Here is an 18,024-nt window from a genome sequence, read left to right as displayed (position 1 = left end):
GGGGGGGGGGGGAGGGGGAGGGGGGGGGAGGAGAGTGGTTGTGGTTGGTGCTGCTGGCTGACATGGGGAAGGGAGAAGGGTGAGAGGCACATAAAGCCAGGGCAGCTATGTGTGAACTACAATTCTCCTTCAGAGGAGCAGCTGTGGGCTGTGTAAAATCAGCCCACGGGCCATATTTTGCCCACCCATGGATTAAATGACCTCTAGAGGTTCCTTCCAGCCCTACTTTTCTATGATTCTATCACTGGTAATTGGGCAGTTTCACCAGCGTAATTGCTTCCGCTAACACTGCTGTGCTGATCCAGGATCACACAACTTTGCACCCTTGCGTGACAGAGCCCTGTCAGTATGTATTAGCAGTGTAGACACAGCCTAGCAGGATGTGCTGCTATAGCCACAACAACAATCCCTTTCAAGTCGAGGCAGGGCCTGACTTTCTCTTACGGCAGCCAAGACAATCTCAAGAAAATGTGACCAGTGTGGTATTTTAAAATAAAAATATGTATTTCCATACCTGGGACTTCTGTCATCCAGGGAGATGATATAACTGCCTATAGCTACAACAAGGATCTCTAGTATTTTAACTGGCACAGTAAAAGCAGCAACAGTCTCATCACATAGGCAACCTAGTCTGCAGAGACCCCAAACAATCATCCAACTGCTTAGTAACAAACATTTAAATGTCAAGACAGGTACCTATTTCCTCCCTTAGGTCTGGTCTACACAGCCTTTCATACAGTAATGATGTTGAGGGGTGTGAGTTTATATTGGTGCAGTTAAACCGGTACAGCCCCTAGTATGAACACAGACTAGTGTAAATATTGCTCTTCCCAGTATAGCTTACTCCTTTCCTGCACAGTGTAACTGCATCCACATAAGAGCTTGTAGGTAACCTAGAGGCTGCTTTAAGTTACGGAGCTCTTGTATAACTTGTCCTACTGGCCAAGAATAGCTGCAGCACAAAACACTCCAGCTACACCTCTGTCTCTCCCTGAGGCCAGAGGGGCTCTTCTCAATATACAGGGCTGCACAGGGAGGCAGATTAGGGCATCCTGTGGCATCTCTGTGCTGGGTGAGGAACTTTTTAATGCAAGTGTAAAGGAGAGAGAGAACCAGACAACCTGAAATAATTCTTTCTGGGGGGAAAAAAACATTTCTGATACAGCTCTGTCTTCCCAGAGCTAAAACTTGCCAAGGCTCTCCCTGTCTCATATTTGGATTGCAACAATATCCTTTTCTCTGGTCATTTTGAATGCAGTCCTGCACTGCTTGGATCCATTTAGAACATGGCTGTGGGGAACATTCTCTGAGCCTGCTCCTTTGACCAGGTCACCCCTCTCGTTGTGCCCTGTTGCTGGCTCTCCCCTATCTATCACATCAAACACAAGCCATGTATCCTTACTTCCGTGGCCCTTCACAGCCTACCCTTACTCTTCCCCATTCAATGCTGAGAGGGTAAGTTCTGGCTCTATTAGATCCATGACACAAGCCTCCATCCTTGTTAAATTTTCAACCACCTGCCTTCATGCTTTCTTCCACATTGCCCCTTTTGCTTCCCATAAACAGCTACACAGTCACTCCATTGTTCTCTTTCATATCCCTCCTTAAAACTCTTCTTTGCTGTGATGCAATACAAAAAAAAATGTGACTCTGTCTAGGCTGCCAGTGTGTGGGTGGTGCCTACCTGTCATTTTGACAGGGATCATCTCTTTAAACTTTTCTGTCTCCTGCCTTAGATTGTAAGCCCTTTGGGACAAAGACTAGTTTTTTACCCAGAGTTTGCACAGCATTTTGTAAGGGGGATTCTGAGACTCCTTCCAGATATTACATTTGTTGCAAGTTAAGAATGAGTGTCCTGCAACTTTTTGGTAACATGCCACATATTCAGACAAGTTATCCTGCAATAAAAATGGCAAATCAGCAACAAAGATGTTCCACATTCAATGAGTATTTTTAATGCACAGTTTTATGTGGAACATCTTTGTTTGTGGTTTGTATCTCAGTTTAATTTGAATGCATGACATGTTAAAGTTCTACAATGCAGCCTGATGCTGGGTGCATGGTGGAGTTTAATCTTGTTGGTACAGGGGAAGGCCAAGATAGTTCCCCCTGCTCAGGGGTATTTAAAACTATGCTGTGCAAACTAATGTTGGGCTGTACTGTGGAGCATGAATGCTGTGTGCCCCCAGAGGCTGGGGGGGAATAGTAACTGCCCACAGGCAGCAGTGGCAGTGTCAGCAGCGGGGGCGTGTTGGCAGTGAGTGGGGAGCTCTCATAAGCAGCCGTGGTGGTGTTGGCAGTGGTGAGCACCGACCATGGTCAGTGACCACCTGCAGATGCCACTGGCAGCAGTGGCAGCCAGTGGCAACCAGGGACCGCCCACAGATGCCACTGGTGCTGTTGTTGGTGGGGGGGGAGGTGGCAAGTGGCGACCTTCCGCAGGCGCCACTGGCAGCATCAGCAGCACTTTTTTCAGGGGGTGCACTGCCAAGTTCAGGAGGTGCACATGCACCCCCTACATGTTGCCAATGATGTGGAGCTTTAAAGGTCCCCATGCAGGGGAGTCGATTGGTTCTTCATACACAGGGGCATCCTCGATTCCCCAGCTGTCCACAGCCTGGTGTGCATAAAGCTGTCAGCATGCATGCTGGTGCCTTCCTAGCTCCACCCTTCCTAGATACCTGTGGTGCCAAGCTGTCATGGGCATTCGTGATGCCAGCTGCATGCAAGCTGTGGATCAATGAGCTCCCCAATCCACAGCCTACTTGCCACAGGTTGTACATGTGCCATTTCAAGATGCGAGGTGTAGGCAGCTCTGTGTCAATGAGCTCCCAAATTCACAGCCACCCATGCTGCAGACCTTCAAATGGCTATAGCTTCTGGGGCTTGGGGAACTTCCCAATCCACAGCTACCTGCACCTTGGCACATGTGCAGGCAGCTGCAAATGTACTGTGGATTAAGGATCTCCCATTAAAGGCACCACAAACTTTTACCAGGTCACATGCAATGGCCTGCACCTGTTGGGCATGGGCAACTGGGTATCCAGGAGGTCTCCAATCCCCAGCTCCCTCTACTCAGGTGTAAGGGTGCAGCCAGCTGCATGCTCTGACAGACATGTGATTACAGAGTCAAACAATCATTCATTCCGCCATGGATATGATATTTTTTGGGAGTTAAAATTTGTCAGATCCTAATTATGGTATTTAATTAACATTTGGAGGGGGCCTTAGGCACTCACAATTGGCTTTAGTGAAATGACTCCTACTTTACCCCAGTGGAAAAGAGAGGAGAATCAGACCCACTCTCTGTAGAATCATCACCAGCTACCATTTGCATTTGCCTCAGTTTCTCAGTCCTGGCAGGTGAAAGGTGGTACCATGCAGAATTTAAGATCACATAGTTTATGCCATGCATATTATAGCCCTAATGTGAGTTAATTCTTAACGTTGTGATATTGCAGTGCTTAATTGCCATTAATGTAAACACCCGTTAAAAGGTTATTTTCCTGCTCAGTAGGTCAGTGGACCTAATGGAGCTGATCTAAGTGGCTTTGATTTACTCTGATTAGGTGACTAATTTCCTGCTTATTTCATGGAAATAGGGTTGGTCCATTGCACCTGTGGAATATAAAGAGTCTGAAGAGCCTTGATTTGACACCAGGATCTATGGAAATCAGAGGGTCAGGAAGGTAAGAAGTACAATTCCAATCTCCCTCTTTTTTTCTTTGAAATGCTTCTCTAAATTAATAGTGTGGAGGCAGGGAAGGTAGTGTGAGTACTGCAGGTGGAAGGAGTTGTAAAAAGGAGGTTGTACCCATGGTTAACCATCTCTTGATATGGGTGAAGAGGTATGAGCACGTTGCTTGTCACAGCAGAAGCAATGCTAAAATTGCTCTGACTGAACTAGAAAAATTCAGCTAGGTCCTTACAATTCTGAAAAGGGAACATACCATTGATTCAGGTTAGGAGCTGTCACTCAAGAAATCTGGGGTTGGATTCTACACCTTCAAGCAGTTCAGCACAGAAGAGACAGTCAAAGGGACTGGGGGGGAAGGAGGGGACAGTGAAGCCTGGGAGACTATCATCTTGTGTGTCCTCCAAGTTTTTAACTGTTTAGGGGGCCAAAACATGCTCATATGTAATGAGGGAGCCTGGGAGGAGGGGTGTGTAAATTATGAGTCTCCCCAGTGCTGCCTATAGTTTGTGGTAACAGCTAGAATGCATCATGGCCTTACCTCTTCCAATAATAAGTTTTTTTCCCTTAGTGTACCTCCAGAAGGCTTGCAACTGAGGGCAACTATGGAGGGCCAGTGTTGTGGGGGAATTCTCTGTCATTTCTTTATATGCTATTTATGGCTTCTGTATGTCACCAGAGCAGTCCTATGTGACTTTGGCCATGGCATTTAAGGGCTATATTATACCTTATGCTATGAGCCACACAAATATTGATCAATTTAGTGCTAGCTTGGAGTTTGGAGCAGTCACACCTTTGGTCTAGAAACCTTCTCTGATTGTCCCCCACCTGCACAGCTGTGACTTGCCACTGGAGGCCTGGTGACCAGGGGCAGGAGTAGGAGCTGTAGGAGTTCTGGGGATGGAAAGTTTGTCCACAGAACAGGAGGGTGGGGGAGAGACCGCTGCATCCTGAGATACTGGAGAACTTCAACTTGAATGGCACATCAGTGTGAAGTAGCCACATGTTAATGGAACAGGAACTGGGTTGTGCAGATCAGAGCTAATCTTGCCCTGGAGTGGCATAACTTTGAGCTGCATAACAAGTGGTTTAAGCCACTTTAAGGTGTCAATGTGCATATAAGGGCTAAGAACTCAGAAGCTGCCCAAAATAACCATGTAACAGGTCCAAATTGCTCTGCCAGAGAGAGTTGAGAAGGAAGGTGTTCACTAAGTCACACAGGTAAATGGGTCTGGTCTAAATGGCACATAGTCCACTGGTCCTCCTTGGAGGGCCACCACCTACCCATATGGGAAGGCTTAGCTATAGGAATACAGCCGGGAAGATAGTCTGGCAAATGGTATGCTGGATGGGGATGGTGGAGTCCTGTTCATGCCCTGTGCAATGTATGGTAGCGTTGGAAGCTTTCAGATTCAGAGCCTGAGATCCTCCAGTGACTTAAGACCCAAGATGGAAAGGACCAATCTTGCCATATTGTTAAAATAATTATGTTAACATCAGTGCTTATTTTCATAATGCCTCTTAAGCTTAGAACTCTTTCTCCTTTTTTGAGTAAATTCAGCATCATCTAAGAATACTTTAACATGTGTCCCCCCCCCCCCCCCCCCCCATATTATTTTTTTAAAAAATAGGTCAAATTTTATAAAGTGAAGCTTTTTTTCTCTTTGAAAGACTGAAAATAAATTCCTTAAATTTTATTAACTTTCAAGAAAGGAAGGCAAGTGGTATCCTATTGCACACCATTTTATTTTATCACAGAATCCCAAAATTGGCCAAGAGCAAAATGTTCCATTGACCTTACAAGTCCAGGGGTGTAGTCCCACTCTGCTAAAAGAGGATGGTGGAATTTCCTGTTGGGATTTGTTCATATTGGCTCTTCTCTTCTAGCTGTGTTAAAACTGTGAACCTTTTCTGCTTGATAGGGAGTTTGCCCCCCTCTTAAAAAGCCTCTCTCTCTCCACCCCCATCCTAAGAGCATCCAAGTTGCTACCCTCTACCCATATCCTGTGAAGTTATAGATGTCACTCACTATTCTGACTATGTCAGACTTTTGCCTGCTTTTAAGTGTGCAGGAAGAGGGTTCTCTGCTGTTGACTCTCTCCTGCCCCCAGTGTTTCTTTTGGGTTTTATTTCACTGTGAACAGGACCATTGCAAGCCATTATTGCTCATCACAAAAACACTTTATCATTTTAATGTGTTCATGTGGTTAAAGGTAGTCCCTTCACAACATCTGATGAAATAAGCCCTCTGCTTACTGAGTCCCCCCCCCCCCCCATCAATTCTAAAATTCTATTTCTATTTTCTCTAGACAAAAGATTCCTTTCAGGTACACAAATTTTCTTCCACCAATTTAACTATTTTCAAATCCATTATCATCCCAATATGTGCAATCAAATTGTATGAAAGAGGGAATAGTCACTGTTACTTAAACTCTCTCTTTTTCTCTCTCTCTCTAATTCAAAAAGCTTTAAGAGTTTACTGCCATTTGCTTCTGTAGCTAGCACATCCTTATTTGCCTTACTGTTTTGGATGCAAACTTTTTAGGGTGGTTGTCCATCTTCAGTGAGCACAACACCTTTGATTTAAACGCTGCTAAGTTGATGGTGATAAATGCAGAGGTCTTGCATCAAATGTATTTCTTACTAAAAGGACTGCAAGAAATATTTTTAAATGTCCTGATTTCCTAGAAGTGAACACTGTGTGAATTACAAAAACATCTAAAAAGCATCTTTGATTTTCACAATTTTTGTAAACCACAGTGAAGCCTCTAATCTTGTGAAAATATAAGAATAGTAAGTCATTATACTTATGGAGTAAAGATATGCCCATGCATAAATGATTGCAGGACTGAGCAACTAAATCCTGACATACCTGTTCCATCCTGATATTTCTTTTGTCTTTCTTACTACTGTGGCTGTTAATATTAAAACTCAACATTGCAAATATTCTAAAAATATTTAAAAAGAGAGTGAAATATTGGACAACCAAATCTATTTTGGAATGTGTTTGGTTGTCTGTATAGTGAATAAGCAAGAATGTTCTTGAAAAGTGTTTGCAGAGCTGAGTGAGTCATTCAAAGGGGTCCAGTGTACGAGGGGTAGTGAATTCGAATAGGGACAAGGTCACATGACCTAAAAAGCAATCTAAGGTGAAAACATCTTGGGGAAGGATCCAGAGCTGGATCCCATTAATGGAATAATCTGCTGGAGGCTCAGTAATGAAGTCTCTCCACTAACTTCAATGAAGTTTGGCTCATGTCCTTATTTAAGGTCTGATCACACTCAATAAAAACATTCCATTGACTTAAACAGAAATCAGATCAGGTTCTTAATCCCTACAGAAGTGTTATGTGGATATCGAGATACAGGACCAGTCCAACCATTAGGCGAATTAGGCAGTCACCTAGGGTGCCAAAATTTGGAGGGTGCCAAAATTATATGCAGAACAAAATAACAGGAGCATCATTTTAAATAAAAGACCTGGCTGGTTACGGCTGCACCTTGGACTAAGACCTTTGGTTTAGTAAGGGGAGAAGGACTTCTGAAAAGATCTCTGAGGAAAGATTGCTAGAATCATCCACCATCACAGCTCCAGCTCCCGGTGACCTCCATACAGCTACATCAAGGGATTGGACATGGCTTTAAGTGCACCTCACAGCTCTCTCATATTCCCCTCATGACTCCTACCTTTTCAGTGCTCAAGTGGTCTTATGACAAGAGCATACTGCTGGCAACATCATCCTAAAAGACATATTGGAAGTGGTGGGGGAGCTGAGGTACACAGTTTGCCTAAGGTACCAATTACCCTTGGGCTGGCCTGGTCAAGATACCATTATAAGTGCCTGATCCAGAGTTATTGAAGGCAACAGAAATACTCCCACTGTTTCACTGAGACATGGATCAGTCCCTAAAGTGTTGAAGGTGTACAGACAGGGATGGATTAAGATTCGTTGGAGCCCCGGGCCCCCCAACCCTCACCCTGCCCCTCCAGCTGAACTGGGGTGAGGAGCCGCTCCCCGCCAGGCACATGTAGCACAGACTGAGCTCCAGGGGTGGCCCCTCGCCCTTCAGTGGCTCAGTCTGGCTGAAGTGGCACCCAGCAAACAGCACCTGGCAGCCATGGCCTGCCGCCCTTTGGGGTCACTGGTTTCATCTGCACCAAGCATGGGACCCTGGGCCTGGGCCTGTTTGGCTCATGCATTAATCTGCCTATGTGTACAGAACCCTTTTGCTAATCTGCAGAAAGTCAGTATATGTGCCTCCAGGGATTTGCACTCTCCAGTGAATAAGATGGTCATATTGTGAATGAAAGAAGTGCAAAATGTATTACTGTCAGCCCTAGGGAGGGAATCAGCATTAGAAGCAAAAATCCTGGAAGCAAAAGTGGTAGGGATCACACCATACCTCAAAAGGGGAAAAGCCATTCTAAGCAGGGACATGGCTACTTGTGTGACAGTCACATACGTACATGTGTACAAGCCCACTTCACCTTTTGGCCCACTATTCCTGTTATGCTACTTCCTTCCTGCTGTGCATGAAAAGAATTAGCCTTCTGTGTTGCTTTCTGTCTTTGATTAGAGAAAACAAGTCAGAAAAATGCTGGCCTTGAAAGTTTTCCCCCTCCTCCTTGCCTCTCTGAGCCTCGTTCTGACAGCGGAGAACCGCACCAGGTAAGTGTTTTCAGTACACTGTTCCAGCTCCTCCCTGAGATCAAGGAGAGTTTCATTGACTTCTCTGGGCATATCACTTCCACGTCAGATTCACAGTCTTCCAATGCACCTGAGATAAGAGTGTCAATGAGAGCTTGTAAATATCAGCTGTAAGGAGGAATGCCAGACTAGAGATGGTAGCCAAGTATCGAGACCTCACTACAAATCTCATTGCACTGGTCTGGGGGATATGAGCTGCAAGTGAACCAGGAAGAGAACGGAGGCTGGTCAGGAACAAAATGGAGATTTCCTTCCTCTGGCTGAGAAGCTAATAGGAATTCACCAATCTGACACTTTGAAACTATAGAGCAGTTACATAAAGTGGGCGAGTATAATGTATGTAGCTCCTGACCTCTTTAAGACTGTGATACTGCCTCCTCTCGCCCAGTATGTATGAATCCCATATAAGTTAGTAAGAGTTACTGTATCCTGGTGAGATGGAAGGAAAGAAGGAATAGGGCAGCCACTAAGCACCTTGTGCCTATCAGGTTATTGAACTGGATCATGAAATATCTCTAATGACAGTGGCCAAATTGGGCAGCCACCTCAAATCACAAGCGAGAGCCTTTGAAACATTCTCTCTCTGTCTGTCCATGGCTAACTCCATCTCCCTTCTTTTTCCCAGTGGAAACACGAAGAGTCCCAGCAGCAGAGTTTTGCAGAGACGTTATTCTGAGGCCATTCTGGCTAGTGATTATAGCCGCACCATAGACAACATGATCAAGAAGAACTTTGTGGAATGGTTGCTGGCTAGGAGAGAGATGAAAAATGAGTGAGTGTGTAGACTTTTTCATGCTTCTATTAACCAAGCTTGAGGCTACTGAAACCTGTAGGTGATGTAGAGGCTGGGATAGACAGCAGTGATGATCCATGGGCTTATTTTGTGAATGCCAGGAAGTGTCTCTATCCAATGGCCAGACAGCAAGAATCTCGCTGTCAGTACCCAAGGCTTCTTATGTGAGGTTGTAGTACTGCTGGTAGATGGCATGGGGGATGGGAAGGGAGTCAGATCTTAGGAAAGAGAAGCATTTTAGCCCCCCCTAGTGGAGTCCTATGGTCACTTCCTCTGAATTTTGCCTTTTCAGTAACGCTATTGATCCCTACAAGAGGGAAGCTGAACCCCAAATAAACAGCTATGGCTTGGAGCTGGGCTCCCAGCAAGCTAAGGACTTCTTTGTCTGGCTTCTAAAAAACAAAAGAAAGCAGAGGTAAGATATACGATGTAAAGAGCTACTGAATTGTGGAAGAATCTCCCAATTGAAGGACAAGACCCCTGTGCTTGAGTCTCTTGAAGCACCCCTTCCAGATGATAAAGCAGCATTGAAAATTAGACCTGGTCAAAACTCGGAATTTCTATCCTACATGAAACTCCATCTTTCATTATTTTCTTTAATCTTGAACTTTAATCCCTGACATTCTGAAATTTCCCATTAAACAAATTCTGCAAAAACGATTTTAGAAATAACAAAAATCCCTGATTGAAATATTCATTCCAATAAGGTTCATTTTTATAATACAGGGCAGTGTGGCATAAGATAACAGTAGTTGAAACAAGTTTAAAAGAAGCACTTCAGCTTTATCAGAGTAAAACATTTTGATTTTATCAGAATGAAATGTTTCAATTTAAAAAAATAAAATAAAACTGATGCAAAAATTCCTGAAAAATGTTCTGATTTAATCAGATCATCATCTTCTGTTGGGGAAAATATCCACTGTTTTTTTTGTTTGTTTGTTTTTTTTCCTTTGGACTAGCTCTATAAAATACAAATTCTTGCTTACTAATAAAAGCTAATAATCTTACGAGAGAAAGGGATGCTATCTAGTGTCCATGGAATTACACAAGGGAGTTGCTTGGCTGATCTAACAGGACTTTTTATCTCTAACTTTTTCTGGTTTGTGCCCTTTAATTGGCTTTTTTGTCCTTCGGTCAACTTGGACAATGAAAACAATTTAGTTAGTTGCACAGTCTGTCAATTGCCAGTTTCACATTTTAGAAGACCAGCGATGACAAACTTTTGTGTTTTAAAAAATTATGGAGACAGTGATTTTATTTTATATTGATAATAGTGGTAAATGTTATTATGATTGTTGTTATGATTATTGTAAGATGATTTTTTCAAAGTCTCTAATAAGGTAGATTTTAACTAGCCCTAATGTAGTGTCCCAGGGAAATAAAGACTCATTACACTGCTCTAATAAGTTTACTAGCATCTTTGCTGTACATGGTCCTTGAGTCATGAACAAATAGTTGGGGAGGAACAGAACATGGAGGAGAATGGGTATGGCTATGGTTGTATTTTTGCAAGCACACCAGCCAGCACGGGGGCATCTCAAGCACTCAACCAGCAAGAAACCCAGAGTCACTAGTCACATTGGAAAATATTTGCCCGTGTCTCTAATTAGATTCTTGTTCAGGTTGGTGAGAAAAACCTGACACTACCGAAAGTCCTGCTGAAAAACAAAGCACTGCTTGTGAATTCTGAACACAAGTGTCAATTCATTCCACCTGTCACTCCATTTATAAGGAGTAGTTTAAGGATCAAGCTCTGGGGTGGCCAAGTTCATGGAACTCCTTAAATCCTGTCTATATACAGATACTGCGCCAGATTCTATTCCATCAGTTAGGCATCCAAGTAGACTTGGGCACCTCAGTATGATTCTATTCCACCCTGTTCAAGCCCCTGGAAAAATCTATTTATGCATCTACCTTTGTAACCTACTGCCATCAGACCATTAAGTCAGACTCACAGAAAAGCAGTGAGAAGGAGGAGCTACCCATCTTTTGCATTAACTGTTTTTCAGGGGGTTGAACAAGATAGAATAGAATCACACTTGGGCACTAAGTCCACTTCTGCACTTAACAGGAGGAGTAGAATCTTGCCCATATTTGCTAGCAGGACTACAAAAAGGAGAGTTGATTTTTGTGTTAATGCAAAGGGCTTGTCATTCTGGGAAGGGGTTAAATTGCTCATGTTTCATTTGTTGTTACAGTCAGGAGGAACACCCCCAGCCATTGAGATGTCCACTTCATTCCCTCTTCTTTCCTGAAGCTTTTATTTCACAAAAGTGAAGCCAGTTATTAAGATCAAAATGCTCTTTAATTTAAACTGCCTGTCACTGCTTATGGTTCTGCTGGGATGCTCAGACATCAACATAAGGGCTTCTATTAAGAAGGAAACAATTGGAGAATTGCCTTGGCTGCTGCAATAACCAAGACTCAAAGCAGTACCTTGAGCAAAGAGATGGGAAAACATAGAGGACCGTGGATCCATGGGGGTTTAGCTACTTCTGGTCCAGATTAGGAGTTATTTAGGAGTTTGGGGAACAGAAGGAAGAGGTTTCAAAACTATAGAGGTGTAGAGCATGGAGTGATACAGCTAACAAAGAATAATGTAGCATAAGATAGTTGTAGCTGGAGAGGGGAGCGAGATGATATGCTCCTGCCTCAGGAGAAATGAAGCAGTTGCAGCCAGAGAACAGATGAATTTATACAAGAGCCAGAGGTACACAATTCAAATCAGGCTCCAAACTTTCCCACTGAGATCCAGGGCACCCAAAGGGAAGATAAGGTCTAAGGGTCTCAAACTCCGGGAAGACCGTTTTAAACTGGACATAAGGAAAAACTTCTTTACCGTCTGAGTTCCCAAAGTCTGGAACAGACTCCCTCCAGAAATGGTGCAAGCACCTACTCTGGACACCTTTAAGGCACATTTGGATAATTATCTTGATGGGATCATTTGATTCCAGCAGACTTCCTGCCCCCTGGGCGGGGGGACTGAACCCAATGATCTTGCGAGGTCCCTTCCCTTCTAACCCTAATGCCTATGAAATCTAAGAAATTCTCTTGCCATTGCTCCCTTATAAGCCAATCACTGCCAGTCTGGCAAAGTCTTTTCCATTTGATGTTGGAAGTGATATTCTCACTTCCAGACCTCTCCTCTGGGCAGACAAGAGGGCTAATCCTAAGAGCTACATGACAAAATTGTCTGGTGAAGACTGAACCAAGACTGTAGAAAAGCACTGTGGCATGTGGGCAGAGGGAGAAATGGCTTGCTCTGTTGATACTCCAGGCTGTATCTGCTTTGTCTTCCTCTGTTCTCCAAGTCTTTCAACCTGATGCCTTTTAGTTGCCCGAAACAGAGCAAAAACATTTGCAACAGGAAGCAAACAGAAAGCCATTGTGCATTGCGAGTAAGTTGTAGAAACAGCTGGTTGAAAACTGAACTGTAGTTGAATTTAACTCCTAAGTGCCTTTGTTACAGTTTTGCTTTTCCAGAAGATTCTGATGTCCCAAAGGATGCTCTGAGCCAGGAGTTATTGGCATGGCTGACTTCTGCTGATCCCCTCAGACCAAGGTGAGGAGTTGTTGTTCCTATTCCCATGGTTTTTAATGCTTCTCTTCAGTTCTCTTTCTTGCCTTTCTACAAATAGTTGCAACACGGTGCTGTGCTACTCTGGCCACAGAGTTCAGATTTCTTAACCTAATATTCAGGGTGGGATGCTGAGCTGTGCCACCCGAGTGCCAGGCTTGGGGGCACAGCCAGAGGTGGTGCCTGCAAAGGTATATTTGTGCCACCTTAAGAAGATGGACATGAGACTGACAGGCCTTGAGAAGAGAGATTGGGAACATCTGGTCTCCCTGCCTCAGCTCAAAAACTAGGGGTGTTCCAGGAAATCAGAAGGTGGGAAATTCAAGACCGATAAAAGGAAATACTTTTTCACACATCGTATGACTAAATGGTTACTACAGGAAGTCACTGAGACCAAGAACTTACCAGGAACTCAAAAGGGGACAGGTGCAGAGAAAGGAGACTCAGATGATCATGGAAAATGGAGAATCTGTCTTACAAGAGGAGACTAGAAGAACTTGTCCTGTTTTTCTCAGCAAAACACAAGTGGAAGAGGCATCTGATCACTGTCTAGAAAAATAGAGCTGGGGATAAACTCCAGCAAGGAAGTGGAAAGATTTGAGCAAAAGGACAACATTATCACAAGAATAAAATGGGGATAAACTGGGAAGGAATAAATGGAAAGTTAAAATTAGAAAAAAAGTGTCCTGACCCTTAGAGCAGTGAGGTTGTAGAGCAGCTTCTTGATCACAAGAGCAGTTGCCCCCACTACCTGGTTTTAAGCCTCCCTGGTTTTTAAGATAGAGCTTGATCACTTTATGAAAGGGATATATATGATGTGGTGCTCTCAAGAGCAAAGGACTGGACTCAAGTCTATAGAGTCCTTCCCAGTCATGTTCCTTCCCAAAAAGGGACAAGATACTTAAAGGAATATTAAGACTGTGCAAAGTTGCCATCATCAGTGATGGCAGATATTAAGCTTTCTGTTTTAGAGCTAAGTCCACTCCTAATGCAGAGGTGTCAAATTCACCCCACCCCTCAGGCCAGATCTGGCAGGGGGAGTGCTAGCCACAGTAGGGCGAGTAGTGGTGGCACAAGTTAATGTAACTGTTGCTTGCCCCCTGTCACTGACATGTCACCAGTGGGGCTCTATGCCCTGGATTCTGGTAGCAGGCCCTACCCCTATTTGCTCCTTCCCCATGTTCCCAGCTTCACTACCATCCTCACAGGTCATGCGATACAGCTCCATAGATCAAATCAGATGTGGGCCACAATTTGACATCACTGCCCTAATAGTTAGAAATTAGAATGAGATCTAACATCCCATCTCTGTCTGCTTGGGTATCCTTAGACCTTCCTTTAAAGGACACTCCTATCAAAGACAATAGCTCAACTGGGTGTAATCCAGTCTGGCAGTTCATGCCTCATAAATTCAACACCAGCCTAGGAGCCACTGCGCAAGTTAAAGGGAGTAGGGGAAAAGGCAGATCAGGGAGAAAGGAAGTGACCTTGTTCTCATGCACTGATTCCAAGGTATGGTACAAAGATGTGGGGATACTGCAAGTCTCTGGGTCAAGATAAGATGGAAAGACAGCAAGGATGTTGTTATGGTGAGCATCTGTTTATAGATCACCAACCAAACCATGGGGCGGAGATGGATGAGGCTTTTTCCAAACTAGCAGAAGTATCCAGATATCAGGACTCGGTGCTTATGTGGGACTTAAATTACCATGACATCTGCTGGGAAGGTAACACAGCAGTGCACAGGCAGGCCGGCAAGTTTTTGGAGTATGTTGAGGATAACTTTTTGGTATAAAGTAGAAGGAAGCTCTTCTCCACTTGCTGCTCAGACAGGGAGAATTTAGTTAACCATGTGAAGGTGGAAGGCAACTTTGGCAACCATGACCATGAAATGATAGCCTAAAGAAAGGAGGAGGAGAGCAGCACAATAAAGACGGTGGCCTTCAGAAAAGCAGACTTCAACAAACTCAGGTAACTGGTAGGCAGAATCCTATGGAAGACAAGTCTGAGGGGAAAAGGAGTCCAGGAGAGATGATTGTACTCTAGGGAGGCCACATTAAGGGTATAAGAGCAGGCTATGCTGATGCAAAGAAAGGCTGGGAAATGCAGCAAGAGATCAGTTTAATTAAACTGCAAACTCTTCCACTCAAAAAAAGAATCCTACAAAAAGCGGAAACTTGGCAATGTTACTAAGGATGAATATTACATGGGCATGCAGGGAGTAAATCAGGAAGGCCAAGGAACAATTTGAGAAACAGCTAGCAAGGGATATAAAAGGCAACAAAAAAAGCATTCTATATGTAAGGCAGAAGTAAGAGGAAGACCAAGGAAAGTGTAGGTCCCTTACTGAATGCAGAGGGCAATCTAGTCAGAGATGATGTAGGGAATACTGAAGAATGTCATGCTTTTTTTACTTGAGTCTTAATGAAAGACTTCAACTATTAGACTAACACAGTTGGCAGCACCGATGGGTGGGTGTGGGGGAGATCAGTAGCCTAGCACAGGGAAAGAACAGATTAGAGATTACTTAGATAGGTGTTTTCAAGTCATCAGGGCCAGACGGGAAGCATCCTAGAGTACTCATGGATTTGGGTGAGGTAATTTCAGAGCCATTAGTTATTCTGCTTGAGAATTCATGGAGGTTGTGTGAGATCCTAGACAACTAGAAAAGGGCAAATATAGAGCCCATCTTAAAGAGCAAGAGGATCCAGGGAATTACAGACCAGTCAGTCTGACCTCAGTATCTAGAAAGATCGTAGAGTAAGTCATCAAGGATGGTGGACCATAAACTGAATATAATCCAATAGTGTGTTCTTGTTGCAGAAAAAAAGATAAAAAGGAGAAAAAGTCAAGAGCACCCTAGCTTTTATTAACAGGAATGTCTTCTAAGTCAAGGGAAGTGATTTCTTCCACTCTGTTCAGCACTGGTGAGGCCTCACCTGGAGTACTGTGTCCAGTTTTGGGCCCTTCATGTCAAGAAAGAAATGGACAAATTAGAAAGAATCCAACTGAGAGCAATGAAATGATTACGTGTCTGTGAAACAGGACTTATGAGAGGAGTGGAAAGGCTGGGATAATTTAGTCTGAAGAAGGAAAGACTGAAGTGGGAATTTGATAACAGTCTTCAAATACTAGGAGGGTGACTTTTTGTTTTTTTTTAAAGCAGATGGTAATAATAATAAACTCTTCTCTGTAGCTACAGGGGACAGGACAAGGAGTAATGGTCTTAAACTACACCAAGGGATATTTCTGCTGGATATTAAGAAAATGTTTCTCTTTGAGGGTGGTTCAGCACTGGAGCAGATTACCTAGAGTCTAGGTTGTGGAATCTCCATCTTTGCAATGTTTCTAAGTCAAACAGTTCTCTGGAATGGTTTTGACAGATCATCCTGCCTTGAGCAGGGGATGGGACTAGATGGCTTCCTGAGGGCCCTTCCAGTTCTATTTTTCTATGAATCTAGGGAAAGGAAAAAACCTTCCCTTTGGCTTCAGTGAGCTTTGAATCAAACCCTTGGGATCCACTGCCTTTTACAGGAGCATACACCTGTGGGTAGTAAATAGCCAAGAACAATAGGGTTGACTCCTATCCTTATGTAAAGTCATATGTTTAAGGATACAACACTTAGAAAAGCCATAGAAAGAAAGCTGAAAACAGAAAATTTTTAACAGCTGTGTAAAAACCAACCTTCAGTTTTCTCTAAGGTGTCACCCAAGAGATCCCGACATGGAACCCAACTGAGGATGATCAGCAGAGGTGACTCCTCTCCAAATTTGAATGGAGCTCAGAGGGAATTATTTTTGCCAAATGCCAGGCTTAAATATAGCGACACAAAGGCTTCAATTGTTTCTTCTCCCCGTTCTCTGTTTTGCCAGAACTCAATAACCCAGCACCCTATGGAGGAGCTGCCTGCACCTACTTACCCTTGAGATGTTAACGAGGAAGGGGAACTTGCTTGTCACCTCGCTCTGTGTTCATTCTACTCTGTGCACATTGTGATCTTTGCTGATGTGAGCAATAAAGAATTTAGTCCGAAGCTGAAAGGCAACTGAGCTTTTTTCATGAGCTATATTATGAAATAACACAGTGTCTCTTTCCAATCCAAACATTTTTATGGGTCTTGATTAATTTTTGCTTCATTTTCATGGGCCAGCTATGACCTAAAGACATAGGGGCCAGAAATTTCAAGCTATTAGCATCCACAATTAGGGGCTGATTTAAAAAAAAAAAAAAAAAAAAAAAGAGCTCAGCTCAGACTTAAGAACCAGATTTTCAGAAGTGCTTGTCAACCAAGTTCTTCTGAAAATCAAGCCCTGGTGGTGATTGCTGACCTTACTCCATAACCGACTGTAAGAAGATTCACTAAGCAAATCCAGGGGAGAGTAAAAAAAATAGAACAAAGGTCTTCCCTATGTTTATCCTGCACCTTAATCACAAAACTGTCTGTCTTGCCTGTGTTCTAGGACTTTCTCATACACACACACTCAAAATACATTGCATATTATCCTGACAGTTATAGCCAGATAGTGCCAAGGTGAAAAGTCCATCAAAAAATAAACCCTGGTGTTTTTTTTTAAAGTTCATTGCAGAATAAAAAGCTGTTGTCTGCAACTGTCTAGGCCCCGATTGAGCAAAGAACATAGGCCTCAGGCTTAAGTGCTGTGCTGAATTCACGCCTTAGTCATTTCAGGATTTTAGCTCACCACAAGAGGGGGAGTTGATACAAAAAGTAATGAATGTCACCAAGTGGAACTTTGCTTAAATTGATGCAATTACCCCATGAAGTTAGACCCAGAATTCAGCCCCTCTAAAGGGCGTGAAGCGCAGCTTGGAAAGACGTCTTCATTATACACCTCTGCTGGCAAATGCGTGGCCTGGATAACACGACCTTAGGTCGTTTTGCAGTTAATGTGTGTTCACAGCACATTTTTGAAGCAAGCAAACAAACAATACCCCAGTGTTCATTTTTGCCTTTGCTGGGAGACTCAGAAGAAAGGTCTGGGACTGACAAGACACCCTTATCAGTCCTAAAGAAGTTGCTTACAGTGTGTCCCTGAAACAACCTGCTACAAGGTGTAGACAGCTCACATAACTCTGTTCTCTGTGCTGTTCTGTGGTTAAACTGATGCCTGAAGTTCCCAGGGCCTCTAGTGATACCTATTTGTTATCTTACAGGATCAGTATGCATGCTGCAGGATTCACTTTCTGCTGCCTCCATTGGCTTTCTTGTTTCATACCCCTCTGTCATGTTGA

General features: G+C 43.6%; 1 protein-coding gene across 3 annotated transcripts in view; it reads left to right on the top strand.

Moving 5' to 3' along the window:
* LOC102370546 (glucagon) overlaps positions 1–16,801 on the top strand; it is a 24,874-nt gene extending 8,073 nt beyond the window's left edge. For 2 of the 3 annotated variants that reach the window (XM_006023303.3, XM_025203793.1), the window contains 6 exons: positions 3,603–3,689; positions 8,273–8,364; positions 9,029–9,175; positions 9,489–9,611; positions 12,666–12,758; positions 16,647–16,801. In XM_006023303.3, coding sequence (XP_006023365.1) covers positions 8,291–8,364; positions 9,029–9,175; positions 9,489–9,611; positions 12,666–12,758; positions 16,647–16,656 — 447 coding nt within the window. In that variant the 5' untranslated portion in view covers positions 3,603–3,689; positions 8,273–8,290 and the 3' untranslated portion in view covers positions 16,657–16,801. Of the gene's footprint in view, positions 1–3,602; positions 3,690–8,272; positions 8,365–9,028; positions 9,176–9,488; positions 9,612–12,665; positions 12,759–16,464 lie in introns of all 3 variants that reach the window. The other variant, XM_014519772.2, reaches the window with a different exon arrangement.
* Positions 16,802–18,024: the final 1,223 nt, after the last annotated feature.

The sequence above is a fragment of the Alligator sinensis genome, unplaced genomic scaffold (genome assembly GCF_000455745.1).
Source record: "Alligator sinensis unplaced genomic scaffold, ASM45574v1 scaffold520_1, whole genome shotgun sequence".
NCBI lineage: Eukaryota > Metazoa > Chordata > Crocodylia > Alligatoridae > Alligator > Alligator sinensis.
Note: the sequence above shows the minus strand (reverse complement) of the source record. Positions and strands in the feature narration are given on the sequence as shown.